This window comes from Protopterus annectens, chromosome 6.part0, assembly GCF_019279795.1.
Source record: "Protopterus annectens isolate FY-2018-M chromosome 6.part0, PAN1.0, whole genome shotgun sequence".
NCBI classification, from domain to species: domain Eukaryota; kingdom Metazoa; phylum Chordata; order Ceratodontiformes; family Protopteridae; genus Protopterus; species Protopterus annectens.
Window position 1 is genome coordinate 766,688,264 of NC_056737.1, and position 22,405 is coordinate 766,710,668.

The 22,405-nt window shown below is 40.9% G+C and overlaps 1 protein-coding gene across 1 annotated transcript in view; it reads left to right on the top strand.

Moving 5' to 3' along the window:
- The window catches only part of PSMA3 (proteasome 20S subunit alpha 3), a 496,948-nt gene that overhangs the window by 264,769 nt on the left and 209,774 nt on the right, over positions 1 to 22,405 (top strand). The window contains exon 5 of the mRNA XM_044073576.1: positions 20,456 to 20,502. Within this exon, the coding sequence (XP_043929511.1) occupies positions 20,456 to 20,502 (47 nt within the window). The remainder of the gene's footprint in view (positions 1 to 20,455; positions 20,503 to 22,405) is intronic.

Sequence of the window (22,405 nt, forward strand, 5' to 3'; positions counted from 1 at the left end):
CCACATGGAGTCAGCCGTGCCACTGGATACTTAAGGTATTGGAGCCTCGGACGCAAATCCCTCAGATGTGTCCGGAGCCGCTGAGCAGGTACCGGCTTCTGAGGGTGTATTCAGACCTAAACATCTTTACATTAAGACAACTTCAGCTTCAATGGCAAAGATTAAAGCACCTTCTAAAGCAAGGAAACCAACTCAAGAGCCACATGGACAGGCCTCTGTGCCCAAAAAACAGATGCTCAAAATGGCCGAAGACTTGATTACCTTGATCAGGGGTTCCCATCCCCCTCCTGATGAGGCCTAGGCAAGACACTGACTATGAATCTTCAGATCAGGTTTCTATTTCTTCTGATTCCTCTTCTGATCATGAATATTCTCTTCCCCCCTATGAGGATTCTGATGCTGAAGAATCTATTCCTTCAGCATCTCCTCCTGAGGACTATTCCTTTGGGGAAACCTTGCATACCATGAGGGAGCATTTCTGCTGGGAGAGCCAAGATTTTTCAGAATCTAAAAAGAGGCTCAGGGATTTTCTTTTACTACCTCAGCACCGTCCTCTAGCCATTCTACCTGTATTAGACATTGTAGATGTATTTTTGGAGTCTAGTATGACTCCTGACTCCTTACCCCCAGCTCCTGTTAAGCCTGACCGATATTACAGGGTTCCCGACTCTCACAAATTTCTTTTTAGAAACCCTGCTGCTGACCCAGAAACTATTTCACAGGGTCCAAAAGGAGTTAAGGCTTCCACTGCAAAAAATCCAACCCCCTCTGACAGATTCAAGGGCACTGGATAGATGGGGAAAAAAGGTTTACACATCTGCAACTTTGGCTATAAGGGCCTTAAGCTGTCAATTTCATATGCTTAAGTATCAGCAACATGTCATGGGATTGCTTAAACAGAAAATGTTAAATTCTGAATGTGCAGAAAACAAGGAAATGCATGATTTATTGTATGCAGCAGAACAAGTTGGAAAACATACTTTGCAATGTGGTTTTGATTCTTTGGAGGCCTGCAGGGCCGCAGTTATGGGTTCTGTAATCAGGAGGCATGCTTGGTTAAAGGAACATATTCTGCCTGATCATGTTAAAGTAAAATTACTAGATGCACCTTTACAGCATGATACTTTGTTTGGTGTTAAGGCAGAAGAGGTGTTAAAGAAAATGGAGGACAAAGCTAAATCTATGCAAACTGTCAAAGATTTCTTACAAGTACAGCCACCTAGGTTTAGTAGACACTGGCCTACAAAAAAATTGGAAGAAAAATAAAACGTTCAAAGTACCATGAACACAAAAAAGCCACCCGGACCTCTGTAGCTCGAGCAGGAACAAGAACAAGGATACTACGCTACACAATAACAGTAGAATTCCAGTAATCCACAACTCGGTGAGAGTAAACACAGGTTTATTGCAGCCACACGAAAAAAAATTGGTCCTTTCCTGTGTCAGACTTCAAAGGGGCAGATCCAGACACCCTAGGGGCAGATCCCAGGCGCAAACTTTTTATAGGCCCAAGCAATGGGGGTCTTCTACCTCCAAAGCTGGAGAAGATGGATCACAAACATACAGAAAACAGTCCCAATGACTTCCCCTGCCAACACCAAGCACTTATCTTCTGGCAGCACCCTTAGGGGGAAAATTAGCACTTTTTGCTCAAAATTGGCACATCATAACCCAGGACAAGTGGGTTCTAAACAGTGTCACAAGGCTACAAGTTCCATTTCCATACTCTGCCAAAGACAAACGGCTGGCCAGATATGCCAAAAAATCAATGGGCAGAGGCACAAAAACAAGTCTTATCCCTCATGGACATGGGGGCCATTCAGCAAGTACCAGAGCAAGAGCAGGGGCAAGAATTTTACTCAAGACTGTTCTTGGTATCCAGAAAAAGGACAAGGCCTGGAGGCCGATACTGGACCTATCTGTTCTGAACACTTTCCTGGATATTCCAAAATTCAAAATGTTGACTTTGCAGCAGCTTCTGCCCATGCTGGGCAAGAATGCTTGGCTTGTGACTTTAGACCTAAAAGAGGCATACTTGCATGCTCCAATTGGACAGTCATGCAGAAGATACCCAATATTCAAGGCTGGTTCAATGCATTACCAGTTCTCTGTACTGCCCTTTGGCTTATCTACTGCGCCCTGGGTCTTTACAAAGTGCAACTCCAAGTAAATCAAGCCCAAGGCTACGAAAAAATACAAGGATGACTGGATTCAAGCACTGTTCACTTCCTTTATTTAGACAATATAAAACAGAGATAAAATAGCTTGAGGTTAAGCACTTTCATCTAGATAGCTAGACTTCATCAGAACATACTGAATAGAATCACTCACACTTAAATACATAATAACCCGCCTTTTTCATCAATTATTCAATTATGTATGTCATTGTTTGTAAAATTTAAAAACCTTATACATTCATATACCTTAAAATAAAAAACACATGATAAAAAGACATAACCTAATAAACCTGTAACTGTATTAAAATTTAGTATGATGTTCCTGTTCATCACCAAAAATGACAATTATATTACTGTCAGCTTCAATCGGTTGATGCATCAAATTGTGACAAACATATATCTATTCCACAATTAATCCAATTAGTTATTAATAACAAACTCTATATAATCAAATTTGATATATAATGAACATTATCAAGTTATATACATATTGTGCAGAATGGAATGCATCTAAAAACTACACCCGCTATCCATACACTCCCTGTAGTGCAAAGGACCAAGAATCTAATACATATTTTTTGAGTTACTAAAATGTTGCCTTTAATAACTCAAAACCTGTAATAACCATACAACAGAGGAATTATATCTATGATGTCTTACTTGTAAAGGGGTGATACCAGCTGTTAAATACTATATCCTAACTAATGGTTTAGTGGGGATCACTTCATTTAGTCCAGGTAAAGTAGCTGCATTTAGTCGTAACTGCCATTTGATCTCCTTTTCACTCACAGTGGCTTTGATATTTCCCCCCTGGGATTAATTGGATTAATTGTGGAATAGATATATGTTTATTGTCACAATTTGATGCATCAACTGATTGAAGCTGATAGTAATACAATTGTCATTTTTGGTGACGAACAGGAACATCATACTAAATTTTAACAATACAGTTACAGGTTTATTAAGTTTTGTCTTTTTATTATGTGATTTTCATTTTAAGGTATATGAATGTATAAGGTTTTTAAATTTTACAAACAATGACATACATAATTGAATAATTGATGAAAAAGGCGGGTTATTATGTATTTAAGTGTGAGTGATTCTATTCAGTATGTTCTGATGAAGTCTTGCTATCTAGATGAAAGCGCTTAACCTCAAGCTATTTTATCTCCATTTTATATTGTCCAAATAAAGGAAGTGAACTGTGCTTGAATCCAGTCATCCTTGTATTTTTTTCGTAGCCTTGGGCTTGATTCATTTGGAGTTGTATCGTTGGAATACAGGATTATCTTTTCTACAAGTCTTTACAAAGTGCCTGGCACCAGTAATTGCATTCTGCAGACAGAGGAATACAAATACATCCTTACTTGGACGACTGTCTCATTCAAGCAGAGAACAATGGCATTCTACTTCAACATCTGGCGTTTGTAAAAAGACTTCTAACATTCCTAGGGTACACAGTCAACAAAAAGAAACTAAAACTAGTACCCTCACAAGAGATAATATTCCTGGGTGCAAGCTTAAATACAACTGCCTAGATGGCTTCTCTCACACCAGACAAAGGCAACTGACTACCTCTTTCAAAATGTTGGCAACAAAGTCCCAGTTATCTGCAAGAAAAATTCTGCAGGCTTTGGGCTTCATGGTCTCCTGCATCCTATTAATTCCATATGCAAGACTGCATATGAGGAAACTTCAATGGTACCTAAAAAGTGTTTGGACTCAACATTGCCACAGCCTAGAAACTGTCATTACTCTCATTCCCTGCCTACAGCAGGAGTTTCGATGGTGATCAAAGACTTGTCACCAGAACAAGGGACAGCCATTCACACTACCTCAAGCCAGGCAGACACAACAACAGATGCATCAGACTATGCCTGGGGAGCCCGCATGGCAGGAAGATGCATTCAGAGCACATGGTCATCAAACCAAATACATCTACATATCAATCAAAAAGAGATGTTAGCTGTTCAAAATGCACTGACAGCCTTCAAGGACCTACTTCAACCGGGACAACTACTGATAGACAGAACACCACAGTCATGTGGTATATAAACAAGCAGGGGGGCACACATTCTTACCCCCTGTGCAGACAAGCCATGACCTTGTGGGATACAGCTTTGACTTACCAAGTACATCTGCAGGCACAATGCCTGCCAGGAAAGGAAAATACTGTGGCAGACGAACTAAGCAGAAACCTCATGGATCCCCACTAGTGAAAGCTGGATCCACAAGTCTTCAGCATGATAACAAGGAAATGGGGATGCCCGGACATAGATCTATTTGACTCCCCTCTCAATTACCAACTAAAAAGATTCTGCACAAGGACTTATCACAGACAAGCATGGAAAGTGGACGCCCTATCCTTCAGCTGGAAAAAACTATCAGTATATGCCTTTCCTCCACTGCCTCTCCTTCCCAAGGTGCTCCTAAAGGTCAGACAGTAAAAGCCAAAGATGATGCTGATTACCCCAGACTGGCCACACCAGTACTGATATCCAATACTAAGGAACTTATCTCTATACCCAGCTTGGACCTTACCTCAAATACCTCGACTACTGTCCCAGCAAAACAATCGGATCATGCACAGCCAACGCAGGACATTAAACTTGGCAGCATGGCAGATAATGTAGTCATACAAAAAACACCACTCAGCAAAGCTGTGATGGATGTCATTCTGGAAGCCGGAAGGCCTAGTACTGGAAAATGGAAGAGATTCGGTGCCTGGAACCAGGCAAAAGGAACTGATGCAGCGGTGCCAAATATTTCTCAGATTTTGCAATACTTAACTGAGATGCTGGACAGAGGCCTATTTCATCAATTAAAATTCATGCCTCTGCCATTTCGGCTCATTACAGTACAGAGCCACCACTTTTTTTCTCACCCTTTATTAAGGCAGTACCTCAGAGGAGATTACCAATACCTGCATGGGACCTCAACTATGTCTTGGAAAAGCTCACACTGCCTCCTTTTGAACCAGCTGCTACTGCTGATATGAAGTTTTTATCCTGGAAAACAGCTCTGCTCTTAGCAATTACTTCGGTAAGACTAGTTTCAGAGCTACAGGCGCTGATGGATGTGGAACCTTTCATCATTTTTCATCCGGACGGTCTCTCTGAGGACAAACCCAACATTTATGCCTAAAGTAGTGTTCAGTGTGGCTCTTAACCAAGCCATCCATCTGCCAAACTTTTACCCAAATCCACAGAACAAAGGGGAGAGAATTCTGCATTCTTTGGACATACACAGGCAGCTTAGATTCTACTTGGACAGAACCAAAGCTTTCAGGAAGACAGAGCAATTGCTAGTGGCATATGCTGCAGGATTGCAAGGAAAGCCCATCTCAAAGCAGACTATTTCTAAGTGGTTAGGCCACTGCATTCGTTTCTGCTACACCATGGCAAACCAGTGCCTAAAGGCATTAGGCCTCATTCCACCAGAGCTGCAGCCACCTCAGCAGCCTTTCTCAGGGGAGTACCAACCAGAGACCTTTTAGAAGCGGCTACTTGGAGTTCAGTGCACACCTTCACAAAGCATTATCTGCCACTCTACTCTAAATCCAGGGCAGGCTTTGCCACTGCAGTCCTGCAGGGCCTCATAGCCGCTCCTACTGCTGTCTAGTTCCAGTCCTCCCAGCCATAGCTTTGGGACTCTACCCAAATGTAATGACTGCAACAGTGAAACCCTAAGAACATAGTACAGTTGTGTACACTTACCATAAATGTAGATGTTAGAGTGTATTCACTGTTGCAGTCCAGGTTACCCACCACCCGCCTTCCCCCTTTTTTCTTTTGGATCTTATCTGTCTTCCTCTGATTTATACTACCCATGTGGTGTATTTGCTTATAGATGAAGGTAAAATTTATACTGGTGTATTTATGAATATATATATAAAGTTTGGCTACCCTTTTTGTGGGGGCACCTGACATCTGGGGCAAGAAAAACTGAAGAAAATGGTGTCTGCTGCTGCTTTTATACCCCTGACGACCTGACATCAGGGAATGGGTGACAGCGGCCGAAGCAGGACCCAAGACTTTGGAATTCAGGCTGGCTGAGGGCAACCTGCCAGCAGGATTACCCAAATGTAATGACTGCAACGGTGAATACACTCGAACATCTACGTTTATGGTAAGTGTGCACAACTGTACTTTATCCCCTATGGGGAAAAAACATGTACCCATGAATTACCACATAGGTGGCAGTACACTAAACACCGAAAGTGTGATGAAACTTGACACAGGTGGACAGTGGTCTCGCCTTCGATAACCACATCACCACAACAGTCAGGAAATCTTTCTATGTGGCACACCTCATCACCAAGGGCTTTTCATCCAGAAATAAGGAGGTCATTGTCCCATTGTACTCATCCCCCAGTAGACCCATTATAGATTACAACGCCCAGTTTGGTATGTACCTCTCAAGACATCTGCAACAACTGGAAAGGTCACAGAAATACCTCACTAAAAGAATCACAGGCCTAAAGCAGATGCCCTATGCTGACCATCTAAAAAACTCCAGCTAAACTCTTTTCGCATATCATCTACTCCGAGGCAATCTCTGCGTAACATACAAGGCCATGTCAAACCCAGTGCTGTTGGACATGCTGCACTTAAAGAAATCCCAATCCTTCAGAGCCACATGCCCCAGGGATCTAAACCTTATTGCAATGAACAAAACATGCTGGAGGGATAGGTTCCTGACCCAGAGACTCTGGAATAGACTGCCCATACATGTAAAGCAGAGTGCCTCTTTGGCCCTCTTCAAAAGTAACCTTGACGATTGGATGAGAGATGGGAAGTTCAGCCTGGGGATCACATCAGTCGCCCTGCTAGACAGAGGTCCAGGGAAGTAATTACTGTGGGAAGAAATGGCCAGGGAATTGTTATGGCTAGGCTTGTGTAGTCCCTAGGGCCGATAGCCTAGTACCAACCTATGAACAGAGCATCACACAGCAATGGTGAAGGTATCATTTTAAAGCTAACATTCATATTAAAAAATTAATTACAAATTGTATGGGTCTGCATGGCACATTCCCCAAGATATTGTGATTTGTTGCACAAAAAAGGTAAATATGCACAATATCAGCATTCCTTGGCAAATAGTTAATAATGACTTACATGCACACTATCAACATCTACACTGCTGGAAAGCTCCGTGTCTGCTGAACAACTTTTGCATTTACATTTTTAGTCTACCTCTTATGGTTAAGGAGTTAACATTTGTTTTCTGTATGGTTTTGCAAATGGATTTTCTGAAAATAATCTCAGGCTGCACTGTTGTTCCTATGGTGGAAGTAAGCAGACAGCATTTTCTGAGCTGCTTTAGAGTGAATGAATTAAGATGTTTCCCAAGCTATCCACTCTGACTTTTTTTTTTTTACAAATTCCTCGATGAGGTTAATTTCCAACACTGAGGAAGCTACCTCTCAGGCAGCAGGTACTGGCATTGCTATGAGGTGTCATACCTGGTTACATTTATGCAGGTTTACGGAACCCTTCAAAGTGTCCTTTACCAACACCCCCATCAATGGTTCTACTCTTTGGGCCTTCTGTGAAGGACACTTTGACCTACAGCGAGCAGGAGGGGAATAATCTGTGTGTTTGGGATCAAGCTTTCTACTCCCCGGAGGTCCTTCTCTAAGACTCAGCTGGTAATTAGGAAGATGTGGTTCTAGAAGTCCGTCTCCCTCCCAGGATGCTCCTGTTGACTCCTCTTCCAGAGGCGGGGAGAGGTTTCAATGGCCGATGCTGCCATTGAGATGGGGGAGGGTATCTGCAAAAACAGAGCTCCAGGGAACCCTTCTCTGAGCAGCCCTATCAGTGCTCCTGAAACATTGCCTGGCTGCTGTGCCCTGGAGGCAGTCAGGGGTCACATTTCCCTGCAGCCATTAGCCTGGCCAAATATCACCTTCAGTCAGTGGGTGTCAAGTATCGTTTCCAGGAGTTACTTCATTCTCTTTTCGGAACATCCTCCAGTGAGAAGTTATCAACCCAGTCAGAGGGAGTTTACCTTCAAAGAAGTTCACAAACTTCTAAAAAGCAGCATCCAAGAGGTCCCAGCAGGACAGAGGATGCGGTACTTATTTGCTCTTTTTAGTGCCAAGAAAGATGGAGACCTGCATCCTATTTTGGATCTTGGTGGAGCTCAATCTTTGTCAAGAAGTCAAAAGTTTGGATGGTCACTGCTCAGTCCATTCTGACCCTCTTATGCAAGGACACTTGAATGTGCTCAGTAGATCTCCAAGATGCCCACTATCACATCAAGATAGGCGTTCCAGGAGACATCTTTGCTTCTGGCTAAGGACCAGTCATTACCAGTTCAGAGCACGACCTTTCAGTTTCACCACAGTCCCCCAAGTGTTTACCAAACGTATGGCAGTGGTAGCGGCTCACCTGCAGTTGCAGGATATTTTAGGTCTTTCCTTTCCTCAGTGGTTGGCTGCTGAAGGCATCTTCGAGGCATCAACTGCTACAAGCAATCCATTATGTTCTTCCCTCTTCTGTCAGTTGGGGATCACTGTCAACCTTGCAAAATCCAATCTGGTCCCAACACAGCAGTTGAATTCATAGGAGTTCTGTTAGACTGTTTCAGAGATTGCAGCTTTACCTCTACGCAGGGTTCAGTTGATCCGGAAATAGGTCATGCAGATCTTAGACTTGTGTTCCCTGGTTCATTTTCCTCATTGAGAACACAGATCCTTGGCCTCTGCCATTCCTAACAAGGTACCAGATACAAGTGTTGCAGTGGACCTTAGTGGTTGGCTCTGTTTCATCTCCTATCCATGGCCATAAAATTGACCCCTGTGTGCAGAGGTCGCCTCCTTTGATAACTTCAGTATCAGGATCTCGCTCTAGGAAGACCCTTTTCTCTCCCCCCTGCCCAAGGCCACAGTGACCATGGATGCTTCCCTATTGGGGTGGGAGGGGACATTTTCAGGGGGAAGACTGTCCAAGGTGTATGGTCCCCCTTAGAGACCAAGTGGCACATATCCTAGAGATGAGAGCAGTTGCTGAATCATTGCAAGCTTTTCAGGACTGCCTCCCTCGAGGGACAGTTGCAATTTAGGCAGACAACATGGCTGTGGCCTGGTATGTCAAATAGCGGGGAGCACATTCTTACCCATTGTGCAGAGGCCATGAGTGTGTGGGGAATGGGTGATGTCCTCCAGGCACCTCTTCCTTGCAACACATTTACCTGGGGATTCCAGTGTGTTGGCCAACAGGCACAGTAGATTGATCTTGAGTCCTCACGAGTGGTCCCTCAGTGGCAAAGATTTTTGATCATTGGGATCAGTCTTGCTGTGACCTTTTTGCCTCCCCAGCCAACCACAAATGCAGCAGGTACTTCACCCTAATCCACCCTCCAGGGAGTCACTGAAGGATGCTCTAATCCACGATTTGCCTCTGGGTCTCCTGTACGCCTGTCCTCCTGTTCCTTTAATTCCCAAGGTTCTGCAGAAAGCACAATGCCTGAGGACATCCCTTATCCTTATTGCCCCTTTCTGGCCTCAACAGTGATTCTCCTTCAGGTCTCATCTGAAGTATCCGCCATGGGTACTGGATCCCCGTCAGGATCGGATTTCCCATCCATCAGGCCCTCCTCTCCCAAGCCTTTGGATCATTCATCTAGCTGCATGGTTTCTCCAATTCCAGTGATTCTAAACCAGTCCAAGCTAGCGTTTCCTATTAAGTGCATTATTCTTGCATCCCAGAAGCCTTCCACTAGAAAAGATTATAGCAGTAAATGGAAAATGTTCTGTATCTGGGCCAAAAGCAGGAATTTTGATCCCTTTTTCTGCTTCAGTGTCTGACATACTTTTGTTTTTGTCCTCCGTTTTCCAAGTGGGAGCAAGTTTCTCTACCATCAAGCTTCAGTTGGCAGCGATTTCTAACTTTCACGAGAACACTGAGTCTACTTTTTCATCCAAGCTTTGTAAAGCATTTATGAAGGGGGTCTTCCTGCTTAGACCACTGATTTAAGGATCGCTTGCAGTCTTATGACCTTGCGTTGGTTTTGCAGTCACTGACTAGGAGTCCTTTTGAGCCTGCTAGTTCCTGCGATCTCAAATTCCTGTCTTGGAAGACTGCTTTCCTGGTTGCTATTACCTCCACAAGGAGGGTTTCAGAACTGCAAGCTCTTACCATTACTCCTCCTTACATGGTTGTTCACAAGGACAGTCTCTCTCTCAGGACAAATCCCTCTTTCTTGCCCAAGATTGCTTTGAATCTACTCTGAACCAATGTATTCAGCTACCAGTGTTCTTTCTCAATTATTCCAACAAAGGTGAGTATATTCTGCATACCTTGGACGTACACTGATAATTATGGTTCTACCTACATGCAAGTCAGAGCAGCTTTTTGTGGCCGTTTCCCCTAATAGAGGCAGTCTTCTGGTTTCTAAGGTCACTGTCTCTAAATGGATCTCTAGCTGCATCTCCACAGTCTACAACCATAGCCATCTTGAGGTTCCAGGAAGAGTCGAGGCTCATTCTACAAGATCCATGACTACTTCGTCAGCTTTTTTGGCCAGGCTTTCTACTGATGTTTGTGCTGCTGCCAACTTGGTCTAATCCTCACACATTTATATCTCATTACAAGATTTGATTTCTAGGAGCAGTACTTCCTTTGGCTCCACAGTGCTCTGGAATATCCTTCCTTGAGGCCTCCCAGGATAAATGGTAACTGGGGATTCTGACCCTGTGGTGATAAATGAACTTGGATAACATCAGATAGTTATGTACTTACCATAACTTGCATCTGCTTTATCCTACATCATTCATCACGTTTTTCCCTTCTGCCTTTCCTCCTGCCTTGTGGACCATGGAAGAAGTTGAAGCATTGTCCTTCCAGTCTTGCACGAGTAGCCTTTAGGAACACTGCAGTAAACTCTGTCTGGGGGTTAGAGGGCAGTAGGGCATCATGGGAGAGGAAGGAGCTAGAGCCTTAGAGCCATCTGTAGTATGTTGCTGGCTCAGATCCTAGACTCTCTGGTGATGAATGATGACATAGGATAATACAGATGCTATGTTATGGTAAGTCTATATCTTTTTTTTTTGGAAAGATGAACTTGTACCACTTAACTTGCCCTCTTCCCCTCCCTGATAAATTCCTTCAATTATTTCTTTATTAATTGTCCACAGTTTCTCCTCTGGTTGATACAAATGCCTGGCCTGTACGTAAAACTAAAGGGACTAAAAACATTTTTACTACTTGTATCTTAGACCATCCATATCCATAAACAAGAGTTTCCCATTTCTCCGTTTTTGTATTGGCTGTTTATTCACTTCCCACATATCTTTAGCTACCATAACAGAAGCCTTGTTTAATCCATATTCCTAAATACTTCATCTTATGTCCCTATACGTATGGGTATTGCTCTATCAATTAATGTGCTAGTACACAACTTAAGCTATAGCCTTTGTTTTAAATTCATTAATTTTATATCACAAGACCTAAATCTTTCTCAGAATTTTCCACACGTGATGATCTTTTCCATATTTATCAGGTATGCAAATAAAGCCAACTTTTCTTGATTACCATACCAATTATAGCCTTGAATTTCTTTGTCCCTTATTTTCCTTGCCAGTGGCTCTAAATGTAAAGTAGATAAGAAAGGGAAAAGAGGACACCTCTGCCTGGTTCAAACACGAGCAGAATGTTTTAGTAACAGTAGTTAAACTTGGCAAAATAAAATCAAGATGTGAATTGCGAATGTTGGAGATTAGGTAGCAATGCAAAAGTAATTGAGTCAATAGTGCAGAGCTGTGAAGGCTGGGCTACAACCCAAATGACCCAAGATCATTTAGGGACTTAGGTGCTGGAAAATTCAGGTGGGGATGGTGGGAATGAATAATAAATGGTATTCTTCCTTTGTGGAGAGAGGTAGTCTGGCCCCCACTGCATGTTGGCACCTACTGGGGGAGGGAAGTATATGGCATGCTGAGTAGGAGTCTGGGGCGTGTACTTGCTGAATACAAGTGTGGCCTGGCACAGGTGCTTGACTATGCAAACCTTTGTTCTTGCAGTACCTTTTTTGAGGCATGTGCAGGAATATTCACTCACTCACCTAAAGGAAGGCATAGTAGGCCCTTTTTAAATGCAAGCACTCACAATCATCCAATAAGAAAAACCCTGGTGGCTGCCTGGATGATTACCTTCACAGACTGCTGCCCCATTGGGAAGCATCTGGGTCGATAGATTGTGAAAGTGCAATTATGGTTGGCAGACAGTGGTGGAAAATGAGGGTATTGTTGAATACAAATGGAGAAATGTGAAAGAAAAATAATGGAAGAGGATCTAGGACAGCTGATTAAATGCAGTTTCCCATAAATAACTTGTGATAATCATTACTCAAATTTGGGAAAACTAAATCCCCCTGGGGAGATGAATACACTGGTGGAATTCTCTCCTGCAGTATTTCCTCTCCTGTGCAATAACTGTAGATAAGGGATGCCCGATTTTTGGAAGAGTGGGGGCATCACATATACTGACCTCTTGAGGGAATAGGGCAAATCCAATACTGATCTCATTTTTAGAAAAGAGAATACTGTTTTGCTGTAATTTGGCAAAGCAAGGGGAGTTGGCAGTGGATGCCATCTCTGTTGGTAGGAAAGGTCCCTGTACTCATTTCCATCTTTTTGTCTTAGTGTTTGGCTGCAGAATTCTGAGAAGACAAAAACTCAAATTTATTACCCCTTGAAGGTGTGACCTTATAAATGACAGAACTCTAGCCCAGAAAAATCTCAAGATCAGTAGATTACTACTTTTTCTTCACCCATCTTTAAAAAAAAAAACCTTTTCCATAGAATTTGAATATTAGAGTTGACAAGCCTGTAATGTCCTCCATTTGAAATTACCATTTTGGCAGATTTGAAATCTTTCTTGCATGTACATATGCCGTCATTGGTGACCATTGCTTCCATGTACATTAACTTAGAGTTGTAGACCTTAATTTGTAGAGAACATTTAGCATTTCTGATCTTTTCCCAAATGTGTCCTTTCATCTTTCCCTTTCATGTCTGGTGGCTGAATCCATGAAAGTGTGTGCCTTTCAGATCTTCAGTGTACATCACCATCTCTGATTTAACCTGAAAGGAGTGCCTGACTTCAGCAGGATGAACTAGTTTTCTGCCGTGATTTGGTTAAGAAGAGTCTGGCTGTAGCTATGTAAACTTTATCCAAAGTAGCTTATAACTACATTGTTTTCTGCCACTTGGTGGCTGTTCCACCACTGAGGTCAGAGGCTGCCTCACCAGAGATGCAGATGCTTCCTGTTTGTTTTAAGAATGCTTCCACTGTGGACATTTTGTTATGTAATCACTTGGTCATGTTACACCTTCAAAAACTGATACTGCTTTAATAGTTATTCCATGAATTGGGCCTACCTTGTCAACTTTATGCTTCATAAGTTTGCTCTTAGCCTTTGTTTTTCAGATCTTTCCAGCTGTCCACCAGAAGATTATTGGATGCTGCTTGGGAGTTTTCCCCTCTGTCACCTGAGAGAGTAGCCCTCCGAAAGTAAGCTGTCATACATAATTTGAGTACCTTCCATATCGGTTGATCTGTAGTGATTTGGGACACCCAATTAAAAGAAACTTTACTGAGTATATGGTATTTCGGGAGATTTTTCCAAATGTGCAGACTTCTATGGAAGTTTGCCTGTTACTTCACATTCAGGAATTTATACTGCTTGCTAATTATAATATTCAGCTCAGGGGTCCCTGCATTTTTAATAAGGAGAAGGAGAAAAAAAACTCTTGGAGCAACACTTTATTAGCCTGAATTTTCATCTCAAATTTGTCTGTCTGGCCTCTAGGGAAAAGAGAATTTTCCTTTTCTTCAAAAGGACATTGCATTGACCTCTTGTTAACTTCCTGCCTTTCACTAGGCTTTGTAGATGGATATTCTTGTGTGTATGGTAGGTTTATAATTTTGTCATTGTTTCTCTTTAAGATGTTCCCACTCAGATTTTTAAGGAAACCACCACCCAGAAACTCCAACATTTTATATCTTGATATTCTGTGATATATTAACGCATCCGATTCAGTGTGATTGCTTTGCATTGTATTTTCTAAATTCAAATTGGTTGGCCTATGGCATGCCAGATTCATGCAATTTCTGTTTTATAGGTCTTGTCTTTTTCCCACAGAGCTGCTAGAGTCCCCTTTATATGAATCATCTTGGGCATATAAGGTGTTTGTTTAAATACAGTGACAGTGCTATGGGGGTCATTGACTTCATAGTGCTAAAAAGCTTTGTTGTGCGTTTCGTTTTCACTGAATGACTGATTTGTGCTAATGCAAGGTTGCTTTATACATTTAAACCTTCTAAAATGCAATATAGCTTATAATAGATCTATGAAACAACAGACATTGAGTCCTTAAATGTCAGACCTTCCTCCATACTCTGTGGGGTATCAAAATTGTTAGTTCAGTGCAACAGCCGTGTTCATTTGTGGCAGAAAGTTGCCCCTTAAAAGAAATGGTAAGGCTTTTGCAATGATTGTTTTATTGTATTTTCATATTCTTAAATTGTCTGCAATGATTGTTTTATTGTATTTTCATATTATTCTTAAATTGTCTGCATTTACATGGATAAAAACGTTACTTCAGTGACAGTAGTGATCAGTTTGTGTATAGTATTGTAGTATGACTGACTCATTCCTGATGTCCTTCGGTATGATCACTGTTGCAGTATTACGAATTATTTGGACATCCCACCAGGAATAGTCGTACATCCAGCTAGGCTATCAAAGGCTAGGCATATTCCTCTCATGTCATATGTCTGAAATTATGACCAAACTGTATTCCAAGGCTACCATCAGTAGACACTGGATCTTTTTTGGGGTTTTTTGGTCTGCCTATCAGACATATGACCATTGCCATTTTCACTTGCCTTAGGAAGATAAATATCTCCATTGAGGAAACTTTCTTCCATTATTTTGACAAAACAACCTTTTTCATGTTAAATAAGAAGGGGAAATGTGATTGTGGGAAGCAAATATCTTCTATAGACAGCAACATTAAATGTCTTTTTTCCTAGGAGTCAATTACAAGTATAGAAATTGCTGTATTTTTCAGTCTTTCATACTTGAGACACTTTTGATTTTCCAAGTAAATATTAATGGAGAATCCAAAGACTTACAGAGATCAGGAAGGTAAAAATGGGGACCAAGCCTTCTCGCTCAGTCATCTCGCATCAGCTGAAAAGGTTTAAACCCATTACTTCGACTGGCCTCTCTAATGCGGACGTTTCAGATGCGTCTGTTGATTTTCCTTAGACCATCCAAATCCTTTGGCTGTCAACATGGCACAGCCCCTTAGCATAACCACACAGACTTGATCAGATGGCTGCTTCTGCCTTGCGGGGAGAACCAAGACTGGTTATTTCATAGGCACCTGACGGCATTTCTCAGATTCTTGTCTGAGAAGAAATACCGAGCTACCTCATTGAGGTACAGCAGGATCTGAGCTTCCTTATTTTGTGCAACTTCACTTCCCACTAAGAAAAAGTTGAAGATGAAGCATACCTGTTTCTCTTCCTACCTTCAGTGATCCATAGAATGAGTGGTATGTATTCTCCCAAGGACTGTACTAAGCTTTGGTGTCTTTGACACCACCACAGCTATTTTCTTATGCTCCCCCTCCTTCCACCTTTTCCCCTCTGAAAGCATTAGAGAGATTCTTCCTCTTAGGAAGAAAGAAAAATCTCAGTAGATCCACTGGTTTAGCATGTATCATCTACATTTATAAAACACACAATCACGTTGTCCAATAAATGTATCCAAATGCCTTTTAGTAAAACTTTGGTAAAACGTAAAATAGTTGATTACTTTTGTCTTTTCAGGGTTCATCAGAACATAGTAAGCAGTCCCAGATTTTTAAACTTTAAGGAGCAACAGAGCCTTCCTGTAATCAGTAAATCTTAAATTAGTATAAATTGGAAAATTAATAAATAAAAGTTGCAAATCACCATAAAATGTTTCAGCAGTGTAAACATTTACATATAGTAGCAATAAAATTCATGTAGTTTGAGCAAAATGTGAAGGAACAAAAATGAAAACACTTTTACCCCTAAACTTTTAAAGGTCAGCAAATGCAGTTTTAATTCTAAGTACACTTACTTTTTATTTTATTTTACATTTGTTTACAGGGAAGGTCTGACTGGGCCATTTTCCGCGGAGGCATGGGGAGAAAAGCTCCATAAACAGAGATAATTTAATAAAATATAAGATCTTGTTTAAAAAGCGAAAATACATGGACTATTTTTAGATAACATGCCTGATCGAGTATATATACAATCCATGCTAGTTCAGTAATATACATAAAGTACCCGAGGGAGTATATTTACAATTCAGGATCATTCAGCTGTAACAGTAGCAGGATGATGAAACAACTCCTTGACATAGAGGTTGGTAACTTACAAAATATAACACGTAAAAGAGGTAGATAACAGTAACTTGTAACAAGTAAACGGGAGGAAGATGCAGAGGGAAAAAAAGATGTATGGGATGGGGGAAAAGGAAGCAGAGAATTATGCATTTGTTTATTCCTAGTAGGAATGAAAGATGTAGTAGTGGAGGATAGGTAGATGGGTTTAGAAGGGTTGGAGGAAGGGAGTTAGGGTTTCAGCCAGGTTTAGTACGTGTGCAGAGGCAGTTGTTGGTAAGGTGTTCTTTCAGTAGTTTAAATTTGGAAGTGTTGGCATTATTGAGCATCATTTGGGGGGTAGGGGATTCCAAGTTTTAGATATTTGATCAGAGAACAGAGACACCATAGCTATTAATCAATTTGGTAGCTGTTAAGTAATTCTTTGGTACATTTTAGGGATCTGCTACTAGAGTGGATTTGGATGAGGTGTTTGAGAGCAGGAGCATTGTTTGGGTTATGGAAAATGGTATGAGTGAAAGATTAGTTGGTTATAGGTAAGATTTGGAAGTTCTAGCCATTTTAACTAGTGTAATGCTGTGCAATGATGTGATCTATAAAGGGAGGTTAGAGGTGAATCTACCTGTTTTAACAGGATTCTAACTTTAATTCTGCTTTTCTAAGGTTTGTAAAAATTGGTGACTCGTAACGTAGGGTTAATAGGGAGTCCTAGCTATGGAGTGTCTGTTGAAGTCGGTAAGATATGGTTTGATCCTGTAGAATGTTCCAAGCTTAATGTGCACTTTTTTGATGGTGGTTGCTACCTGTTTATCAAACCCAAGATTGCTGTCATTGGTAACACCAAGGAGTTTAGCGTGTTCTACAGGTTCAATTATAGTTTTGTTGGAGTAGATAGTTAAGTGGGTGGGGGATCTTGTTTTTTGTTGCTGGTAAAGAGCATTAGCTTAGTTTTGTTAGGATTAAGAATGAGTTGAATCAGAGAGTTAATTTTCTATATTAGTGATGACTTTTTGAGTTTGTAGAAGTATTGGAATGGATGGAGCTGAGCATATTAGGGAGAAGTCATCTGCATATTTCACAGCGTTTGCATGTTTAGTGGCTGAGTTAAGTTCGTGAAAATAGTGAAAAGTAGTGGGCCGAGTATAGATCCTTGAGAGACCACAATAGTAACTGGTACGAGGTTTGAGTTCATTACGCCATTTGACTGCCTGCTGGCGGTTGGATAGCATAGGAAACAGGATAGTGTTTTGGGAGAGATTTAATGAGGCTAATTCATTGAGTAGTTTCTGAAGTGAAGCTGTGTCAAAGCTTTTTTGAGGCGTCATGGAGACCAGAATTTCTAAGATTGAATTAGAAAAGATAAGAGCAGTAGTGGTACTATGCTTTAGTCTAAAAACCATGTTGGGCTTCGGATAAGAGGTTGTTCAGCAGATAGTCCATTAGTTGTGCATAGATACATTTTTCAAAGATTTTAGCAATGGGAGAGAGAATGGCTACTGGACTGTAATTAGTGATGTAATTAGTGAGTCCAAATAGGGAAGGAAATTAAATCTGCTGCTATTTTAAGGCATTTGTTGGGAAGGTGGGTCTTGCAAGTGTTGAGGGCTTTTTTGTTGGGGATAGGATGGAATTGACAGTGAGTGTTGAATTGGGAGGCTATACTTTCGGTGGGGTTGGTTGATGTTGAGGCTGGGGTTGTAACCTGGCCTAGTTTCAGCAATAAACTGGTGGATTGCCAGAATTTCTGGTGGGGGGTTATTTTCATGCTTTTTCGTAAATTAATAAGTTTTTTGTCATGTTTAATTTTTTTGGCTAGGTTGCACAGTTTGCAGCAGTCGAGTGCCGTTTCATTATTAGTACGATAGTGGTACCAATCTTTGTCTGTTAGCTTGAGGAGATTTTCGATGCCCTTAGTGAGCCAGGGTGTATATTTAGATTTTGTGTGAATTTTTAGGGGGTCTAAATCTAGGATATTAATTGTTATTGAAGTACTGGACAGCTAAATTTGAGGTGGAGGTGGTTGAGGGGACAGTGCATTTATGGTTTTGATGATTTCTGGTAAAATTTTTCTTGTAGCGTATGTATTTATAAATGTTTTTGTGTGCTGAAGCATTGCCTAATCGGGTAGGTGATCACTTAGGCTATCAGGTAGACATCCAGATAGCAGGTGGAAGGTTTATTTGTGCGAGTCCAATCCAGTATTAAATGCTTTTTGCTATGCTTGTCAACTTTGGTTGGGGATTGTATTTGACAGAAACCATGGAGGTTAATAAAGTTGGTTGGATTGTCAGAGATACAGGATGACCAGTCTAAGCTGAAGTCTCCCCCCCTTAATGGTTTCTTGACTGTGTGTTGAGAACACCAGCAGAGGTCTTCAGTATAGCTTGGGTTGTTGCCAGGTGGAATATAAATGGCTGTAATGATGTGTTAGAGTTGATCTGGAGACAGATTATTGCATTCTAATTGTTTTAATTTGTGGGTATATTTGTAGGTTACGGCTGTGCCCCCTCCATGTTTGAGTCCTGTTAAGCTGATGGATATTATAACCTTGGGATAGAATTTGAGTCCTGTATGTGGTTTTAGCCAGGTTTCTGTTAAAATAGCTATATCTGATGCATATTGGGTTAGGGTTGCATGAAATTCAAGAATTTTGTTGAGTATGCTTCTTAGGGTCATGTTTAAGATAAGGAGATCTGTGTTGCTGTGAGATGTTGATGTTTGATGAAAAAGGGTTGTTACTAGAGTGGGGTTTAGTTGTGATGTTTGGTGCCCTAGAGTACATCTCCACTTGGATCTGGGTTTTATTGCCTAGAAGTAGGTGGGCAAGTTTTGTTTAGTTATTTTTACACAGTATGCACGAAGCACTGTTAATGGGTATATGTTTAATTGAGAACAGTTCAGTGACCGAGTTTGTATAAATCTGTGGTGAAATACTAAAGTTGTTTTTTGAGTAGTGGTGTAGGGGTGTGAATAGGTTCATAGGTGAAGGGATAGTAGTGATGTGTTGGTTTAGATAAGTTGTGTGAAGATATGTTAGAGTAGGGTGCATATTAGTGTTTTGCAATTTCATTGTGCTTGATAGAGAAAGGTGTGGGCTGAAGAGGTGCTGGTTGGTGTGTGTGAAGTGTGGTGTTAGGGTGGTGATTAAAGTGGATTGGATAATTACATTGAAGTTAATTGATTATTGCAGTGATTGGCTTTTAGATAAGGTAGGTGTGTCTTGTGTTTAAATTTTAACTTGCTATACAATAGTAAGGATACCTGGAAAACTTGCTGTGTCAGTTCTGAGTTGCCCCAGTAACCATAATGAATAGTAGAATGCTTTTTCCTAAAACTTTATAAGACTGGTTAACTTAAGCAACTTCCAAAGCCTTTAAAAGGTTAACTAGTGGTATTTAGTTTTGCAGACTTTAAGTTTGTTGTAGTTAAGTGCCAGTGGCACAGCCCCCAATTTGGCAAATTTGTCTATACCTTCTTACCGTCATTGCCTTGGCTTGACTGTGACTGAGCAACAAACGACTTTTACCTTATTCCTTAAATTGCTAATGTGAAATCAAACTGTTCTTAAATATTCAATATGCAAAAACATTAATTTTATCTTGAATATTATGCTGTTAGAGTTGGATTTGAAGTCTCACTAGCTTTTTATTTGCAGTCTGTGTTCTAGTGCAGTTATTTCAAATATCAACAACCTGCAAATTTCCTTTCCAGTATGTATTCCAAAAAAGTGTTCTTTTTTATCTTGTTCTGAGCCAAGCAATATAATGGTAACTGATCTTTTTACAGACTTGTTACTTTACTTGAATTTGTCTATTTGTAATGCATATCTGGTTTGAAAAAAGTTAGTTCATGCTTGAGAACATTTACTTAACCCATTTTTTTATTCTAACAGATGAAAGAAATGACTTGCCGAGAAGTTGTAAAAGAAGTTGCAAAAATGTAGGTCTTGAAATTTCTTAATTTCTTTTTTTTTTTTTTTTTTGTCTGGACTTTTTTCTTGCACAGTCATGGAATGGAAAACTGTATAAAGGTCTTGCTTCCATTATAACTGTACCATGAAGTGTTAATTGCTACTAACGTATTTGGTATGAGCGTGCTACATGAGTTGTTGCCTGCCAGGTGGCTTCTCATAACTATGCTGTAACTTTTTTTCTGTATAAATATAGTTGGCTAAGCAAATAAGATGAACCACCAGCTCAAATTTCTCCACCAGCATACATCTTCAGAATAGTGGGAAAACTGTCATCTCTCTCTCCTGTGCTTTCAGTTTATTACAGCTACAGTTATCTAATGCAATGACACTAAAGATGTTTTATAAGTCTTGAACAAATATCTGCCTGCCCAGATTTATTACCCCTTTAACAAGTTAATGTTCTGGAGAAAGGAATATAATTTGTAAGTTAAGCACTAAGCTTCCTCCAATATTCTCTGTCCCAGAGAAAGATAATGTCCACTTCGTAAGTACATCTTTGTCCATTTGGTCTGTATTCTTTGTGAGTTGAAAAGAATGCAAACACTAGTAGAAATAGAGCACAATCTTGCTCTCATGCTAAACTAATCGTTTGAATTTAGTGTAAACTCATGCAGTCGAGTTATTCAAATAACTAAAGTGGTTACTTTTGAAGTGGTTAGTTATAACAAAAGATTAGCAAAGTTAATCCACAGCAATGCATGAAAGAAAATTAATAAATGCAATTAATATACATCAGCAGTGGTGCTGATAATAAAAATGACACTCAATATTAGTAATGCCTTTTTTTCATTAAAAAGGCTTTACTTAATGTCCTGGTTTTTGGATGGGCTACTTACCAGAAGTGCAAAACCTATATTGCAAGTCCTCTTCAAGTGCAGACTGTTGTATATGTGATCACCGAGTAGAGTGATTCTTGAAACGCATTGTAATTGTACTTGGCATTTTTGCTGGGGAGCTGTACCCTGTGTATGTTTGTGTGTTGAAGATCACTGTCTGTCTTAGTAAGGGAAAATATTCCAAGGTGCTGCAACCTCATCACACTTTCAGTAGGAACCGTTTAGGATGACATTATTCTTATCACCTCCCTTGAATGGAGAATGGCCATAGACCAGAACGTTTTTACATAATCATCTTTCAAGACGCCTCCCAATAAAAACTGGGAAACCGTGCTTTGTCCATTATATCAAATAAGAGGGGAGGGGAGCACTCAGTACAGTCCTGTACTTAGGGCAAAGGACTGGGTCACATTTATTGCCATCAATCACTTCCAAGGGGTTATAAATCTTAGTTAATTGTGGGGCTCCAAATACAGCTTTCTGTAAGCCCAAGAATACAGAGCTCTAACTGTTTTCCTGACTTTTTTTAAAATATCTTCACAAATAACTTAATTCCTGCCTTCCTCTATACCTTACTCCTCCTCCTGAACAGTATAATGTGTGTATTTAATCAAGGAGCCTGAATCCTCACCACTGACACTGGAGAGGGCCATTCAATTTGAATAAAAATAGATACACTTGGTATTTCCAGATGCAGACCTCTCTGTATCGAGCACAGTTTCCCTTAAGAGCACAAAGGGAACACAGCCCAGGGTCTAGATTTCTATGTCTCCCTCCAGGACCCCAGTAAGGCTCCCCACTAGCACAGCTATAGGGTTAAGTCCTCAATTGAGTGTGCAAGCCAAGTCCTCCCGCACCCTCTCTGTGAAACCAGTGCTTTGTGTCCCTGCTGCAGGTAGCTGATGCACACTGTGAGATTCGATTTTCACTCTCACATGCGCACCTACCTGGGAAAGGCTAGCACAGATTTACCCGCTGTGCTCCTTTCTGCCCAGACTGTAAAGTAGGTATATCTGCCACCAGACACTACAGA